The following is a 6,667-nucleotide window of genomic DNA, read 5'->3' on the forward strand; positions in this document are numbered from 1 at the left end:
GCCAAAAGGCTTGCTATTTGACCCTTATCTTAGATTTTAATTACTGTTTATGTTAGCTGTCTATTGTATTCTAGTTTAAATTGATTACGCCACTCCAAAAATAATAATGTTGCACTTCGTTTCATCTTTATATGATTGTTATGTATGTGTATATATATAGTTGATAAAATAATGTGAGTTGTAACATAAAATGAGAAATAATGATATGCAAGATAAAGTTGTGATTAAATGAGAATTGGGAACCATACCAATTCGCTGATATAAATTTACTCCCTTCATTCTTCATTCCATAAAAAATGTGCACTTTTCATTTTTGTCCATTTTTGAAAAGTTATATCAATTTAAGTCTCACTATCAACTAACACTACTTTAACTAACACTCTGCTCATCTCTCTTACTTTACCATACCATTCTCCTAGTCTCTCTTACCGATTTTGTTTTAATTATTGTGACATACCCATTGCCCATATTTTCATGGGACGGAGGGAGTAGTTGAAATCACAAAATATATTAATTTTAACTTTCAATATCACAAAATCCTACAGATTTTCATGAATTAAGAAAATGATATTGAGCTAGAAACTGTTATGTTTTTATGATACATACTAATATTATTGAATCAAGTGATATGGTTCCAATTCTTAATAATCATTTTTAAGGGAATAGGACCCATACAAGATATACATATAATTAGTACATAGGTGATAGGTCGCAAAGCTACTGTGGAATTTATGACTTACAGTAATAGTCTTAGCTCAAAATACACCGAACAGATGGATATATATTCATAAGATAGGTGAGGACCCATTAGACCAACATGGGGTTAAAAAATCACATGACATGATGAAAAGTAGAGTAACACATTCAATTGGGGTATGTATGTTTTCAAAAGAATTAAGTGTAGATCGTTTATTCTATAACTTTCTATAAACATCTTTGCCACACATGCACCAAAAAAAAACCCCTAATTCCTATAATTAGGCCTTTGTAACTCTAAATTCCCCTCACTCACATAGTAGCACACACAGCATTTAATCCCCAATCAAATATCATTAAATATCCATGGCCAAAGCCCTAGTCCCAAACTAACCAAAAAACCAAAAAATGGAGTCGTCCGATCTCCTCCCCTTGGACCTCAACCTCCCCGGGGGCGCGGTCGAGTCATCCGAGCCACGCGTCTTCTCGTGCAACTACTGCAACCGGAAGTTCTACAGCTCCCAAGCGCTCGGGGGCCACCAAAACGCCCACAAGCGCGAGCGCACCATGGCAAAGAGGGCCGGGGCAGCCTACACGCACCACGAGGCACTCGGATACCCGAGCATGGCGTCGCTCCCTCTCTACGGCTCCAACTTCAATAGGTCTTTAGGGATTCAAGCCCACTCCATGATCCATAAGCCGGCTTTTAATGCACGGCCGGGCTGGGGGAGGAAGCCGCTCCAGCAGCACCCGGCCATAGGGCGCCTCGCGGCCGAGGTGGGACCGTCCTCTAGGTTCGACGGCAGCGGGAGGAGGTTCTCGGAGGGCTTTAGATGGGATGGTGGTGGGAATCAAGATCATGACTTGAAAAAGTTGGACTTGTCTCTCAAATTATGATTTTTCTTTTTGAATTTCGGTTTGATTTTCTTGCTTAAATTTTTTTTTTTTAGATTTTGGATTCTTTTTGCTGAATTTCTTTAGGGTAAATATGTATATTAGATTAGATTTTTGTTGCTTTTTAGTTTTTCTTTTCTTTTCATAGTCTGCAATTTCCGGTGTACATTTGGAATTTGATTTCAATAATGAGAAGCGGCTCAAAGCATATTATATGGATCACACTGATTTTTGTTTCTTTTTAGTTTTTTTCCTTTTCTGCAATTTCCGGTGTACATTTGGAATTTTATTTCAATAATGAGAAGTGGCTCGAAGCATATTATATGGATCACACTGATTTTTGTTTCTTTTTAGTTTTTTTTTCCTTTTCTGCAATTTCCGGTGTACATTTGGAATTTAATTTCAATAATGAGAAGTGGCTCGAAGCATATTATATGGATCACACTGATTTTTGTTTCTTTTCAGTTTTTTTCCTTTTCTGCAATTTCCGGTGTACATTTGGAATTTAATTTCAATAATGAGAAGTGGCTCGAAGCATATTATATGGATCACACTGATTTTTGTTTCTTTTTAGTTTTTTTCCTTTCTGCAATTTCCGGTGTACATTTGGAATTTTATTTCAATAATGAGAAGTGGCTCGAAGCATATTATATGGATCACACTGATTTTTGTTTCTTTTTAGTTTTTTTTTCCTTTTCTGCAATTTCCGGTGTACATTTGGAATTTAATTTCAATAATGAGAAGTGGCTCGAAGCATATTATATGGATCACAATGATTTTTGTTTCTTTTTAGTTTTTTTCCTTTTCTGCAATTTCCGGTGTACATTTGGAATTTAATTTCAATAATGAGAAGTGGCTCGAAGCATATTATATGGATCACACTGATTTTTGTTTCTTTTTAGTTTTTTTTTCCTTTTCTGCAATTTCCGGTGTACATTTGGAATTTAATTTCAATAATGAGAAGCGGCTCGAAGCATATTATATGGACCACACTATATAATCAGTTCACTGCGAGGATAATTTTTGTTTGTAATTTTGCAATAAGAATTGTTTGTATTTTATATTTTTTAAAATTAAATAAAAATCGAAGCCAAGGGCTAAAAGGGGTGATGTGGCGGTTGACTCTTTTTTATACAAGTACATTATTTTCCATCTTGTTTTTCTTATATGACCAAATAGTATACTAACTAATTCTTCATGTATCATACTTATAAAAGCATAAAATATTGTGCTATTGTTCTCAAAGAGATCTCAAGAATCTTATGATAAAATTTGTTGTCTATATTTAATCTGTGTATACAGCTTCTTTTAATTTATGTTTCCATATTGTGAACAATTAGGCATAAAGTCATGGACCCACACATATACAAATTAAATTAATCTGTTTATGTGAAGTGACTTGGATCACATAGTTAATAATGGACGACTGTGATTTGGCTTCATCAGAGGCCCCACCTGCAGTTGGGAGATATTGACTATCTATTAATCTGTCTTCATCAACAGGTTGGTGTGAATTCATGTACGATCTCCAACTTTTAAATTAAGCTTCATTTTTGGGAAATTTGTCAGATTTAGTCCTATGTTTTGATTTTTATTACAGAAGTATGCCGACAAAGATTGTTGTTTTGTAATAGTACTCCATTTTAGAGCAGATGAACAGGAGCATATTCGGTTAATTTAATTTGAAATAACATAAAATTGTTTCATAAACGATAATTTGTGACATAATCAGATTAAGATAAAAAAGAAAACACATACTAATACATGGAATGGAAGAAACAAAAATAGTACTCCTTCCCTTCTAACTAAGTTGAGTAGTATTCTTTTCTGGGATGTTATAAATAAGTTGCGTCATTTTCTTTTTTGATTAAAATTAAAATATGCAGTCAGTCTTACTTTATTCCTTCACCTAGTTACTTTCTTCATATTTTCTACTTTATTCGCCTTTCTTTACTTTTCAACCTAATATCATAATTTTCAAACTTAAAAATTTTGACTCTAACTCAATTGGGTCTATCTCAATTGGGACAGATAAATTATGAGTAACTTGTATTAGGAAAAAAATAGTAATGGGGATATTAAAATATATTGTAACATAAATATAGAGGCCACAGCTTTAAAAGTGGTCCCTTTAAGCTCTGAAATCACATCATCCTATTCACCTTTCTCATTAAAAATGTATGAAATCTTTGATTGCATTGATTTCTTACCTAAGAGATCTTCAAAAACAGGATTTCATGTTTAATGGTGGGACCAACTTACATTCATGATTCATGTTAAACTTGATACTAATCACGTCATTATCCAATAACTTAACTGAAATCTAGTCATTAATCATGCATTATCTCCATCTCTGTCTCACTACCACTCTCCTCTCTCAAGTACCATCATTGCACACCTAAAATAGACCAATCCATAAACAGGTGTTTCTTTCATATTTAGACTTTTCTTTTCCATTTCTTTTACAATTGCCTTCAGTAATTTGAGAATAGGTGGGATCTTTGATCTTTCTTTATTGCTCAGTTAAATAAATGCATATTTATTTTGATTCAATAGAATTATAGTATTATGTTGTATACATGTAAATACATGTCTAGGGGTGTGATCATCACAGTGTATTAAAAATGTCAATATGATAGCATTAAAATGTTAACACATAATTTTGTTCACATATACTTTGTTGACATTCTGTGTTGCTATTTTAATACATTGCGTTGATAAGTTAACAATTTAAATAGTTACCAATATAACACACCCATGCATACCTATATACATCAGATCTCCACTACTAAAATTATATATTTTCCTACTTATTCGATAAATAGTTATTCTTGTTCCCAACTTTTATGGGCTATTACTCACTCGGGACTTCATTAATGTATCATATTTGACCTGACGCGGATTTTAAAAAATTATTTGACTTTATTAGTAAAATTTGATAAAAAAATATTAGTAAAATGTAGGTCCAACTTTTATACATTAATTTTCTAATAAAATGATAAAAAATAAAATGAGACATTTATTCGGGATCATCCAAATAAGAAAATATGAGACATTTAATAGGGATCAGAGAGCGTATTATTTTTCTGAAACGGTCATCCATTATACAGAAACAATGAACCTTCTCTATGGAAAAATGGCTGTAAAAAATAAAATTGGCAACAACAAAGTGTTCTCTTTGAAAACTAAGTTTTATGTTGCTTTAATGTTTCTTGAGATGACGAAGGAAAAATTAAGTATTTTAAATCTACCCTGATACACTTATATCTTATAAAGATGAACAGTTTCACTAAGTTACAAAACATAGTCTACGAATCCTACATTATTTTGCATAATAATAGGAGTAATATTCAATCGGCCAATCATGTGAACAAATGTAGGCACATAAGAGACTCATAGATGCTACACTAATTCTTCATTATGAGAAGTATTGATGAAGTTTTGGCTTAAAAGCATGCTACACAATATTTCCCATTCAACACCATTTTTGAGTAATTGAATACTACTATGATGGTGTGGGGTTGGTGGGTAGGTAGGGCACCACCAGCTTATATCAAAAATAGGACAACAAGCACATTTTATTTCATATATTTTGGCCTAACCACATAAACCTATCACTTAGTATTGTACACAACTTAATGCTACTTCATTCTTCACCAGTGATAGTAGTACTAATAATATAAGATAAGATCTATGAGATGCTGTGATGAACAGGAGACATAGAAGAACCGACGGTGAGAGATGCCCGTAGGTCCAGCGACCGCAAACGCTTTGGATTCAAGTACAAGATTATGGAATATAATTATGTTGGGGAGGTGATCTCAATGGAACAAATTGAAATCACAACACATGAAAAAGTTAACAGCTACATTATGAAAAAAAACAACAACTTTCAGTTCCGACTGCCCTTTCAGTTTTATGAATGTGGACTTATCTATCTTATTAGCTCAATGAATGTTGCTACGATTTGGGGACCTCTTACTGATATCTATCTACTCTCATATTTAATTTCCTCAGCAAAAAAAGTTAAACAAGGTAACTTCTATATATTTTGTAACCCAACATTTTGCATGTCACCCAAATAGAAAGAATAATTTCAATAAAAACTTCTTTTTACAATAATCAGCTGTATTTTGATCTAAACTATGAATTTTAATCCAAACTTGTTTTACAATATAACAAGATAGGCTTATAGTGTAAATAATTGGAATGAGGAAGATTGGTTGAGGAGTTTGGACTGTTTCATTCAACCAGTATATAGCTGCTCATAATATATCATTTTTGTCTCTTCTCATATCAATTTCTAGATCCGAGTGATAACACTCAGCCGTCTGAGGCTTGATTCTGTTTCTCATATTTCACCTGTAAAAGCTTAACAAATGTTGATGACATCTGGCCATGGAGATCAAATAAACCATGACGTCAACCAGTAACATCCAATGATCATGATTTTTAAAACTTTATGAGGTCTAATTCTCATTTGTGAAACCACAAATTTTTTTCGACTATAAACAATACTGGCGAAATTCTATAAATGGGCTATTCTGGAAAATCTCTTCCGCCGTTTTTTGTTTCGTTTCTGTCTTTGGGTGTTACTCCCGCTTGAGGGTATTTTCGTTCCAAAAAGTTTGAAACAGTGAAAAAATAGTTCAAAATGTAGTTAATGGAGCTTAGAAGATAGTTTCAAATGTTACGAACCAAAATTGATACCTTGCACAATTCGCCGGACTCCCTCAAAGTAGAAATTACCCACAAATTACTCGTGATCAGTCTGCGCGGATCATGGAGCCATCGGATGTGAATGTTGGAATAAAAATAATTAAACTTGATTTTTGATCTAGATATTATATAGAAGTGTGTATAAATAAGTAGTAGAAATATGTAGATCAATGGGCAGGTGTTGAAGGTCAGGTTGATTCAAAAAGTTGAGGCCTTAGTTTTTTGGTGGGTGAAATATTTAGTCGGGTAGTGTGCGTGTGCATGTGCAGTTGGGAAAACGATCACCGTATTGAGAAGTTAGTTAGATTGTTGGTTGAGTTTGTTAGTCGTACAGATGTGTCATAAACAAGTCTATCGA

The 6,667-nt window shown here is 33.2% G+C and overlaps 1 protein-coding gene across 1 annotated transcript; it reads left to right on the forward strand.

Moving 5' to 3' along the window:
- Positions 1-898: 898 nt before the first annotated feature.
- On the forward strand, positions 899-1,812 carry LOC121807025 (zinc finger protein 1-like). The gene has a single exon (XM_042207209.1). It carries the CDS (start codon positions 1,105-1,107, stop codon positions 1,591-1,593), a length of 489 nt encoding a protein of 162 aa, XP_042063143.1. The 5' UTR covers positions 899-1,104; the 3' UTR covers positions 1,594-1,812.
- The last annotated feature ends 4,855 nt before the right edge of the window (positions 1,813-6,667 follow it).

Source organism: Salvia splendens, chromosome 6 (genome assembly GCF_004379255.2).
Source record: "Salvia splendens isolate huo1 chromosome 6, SspV2, whole genome shotgun sequence".
NCBI lineage: Eukaryota > Viridiplantae > Streptophyta > Magnoliopsida > Lamiales > Lamiaceae > Salvia > Salvia splendens.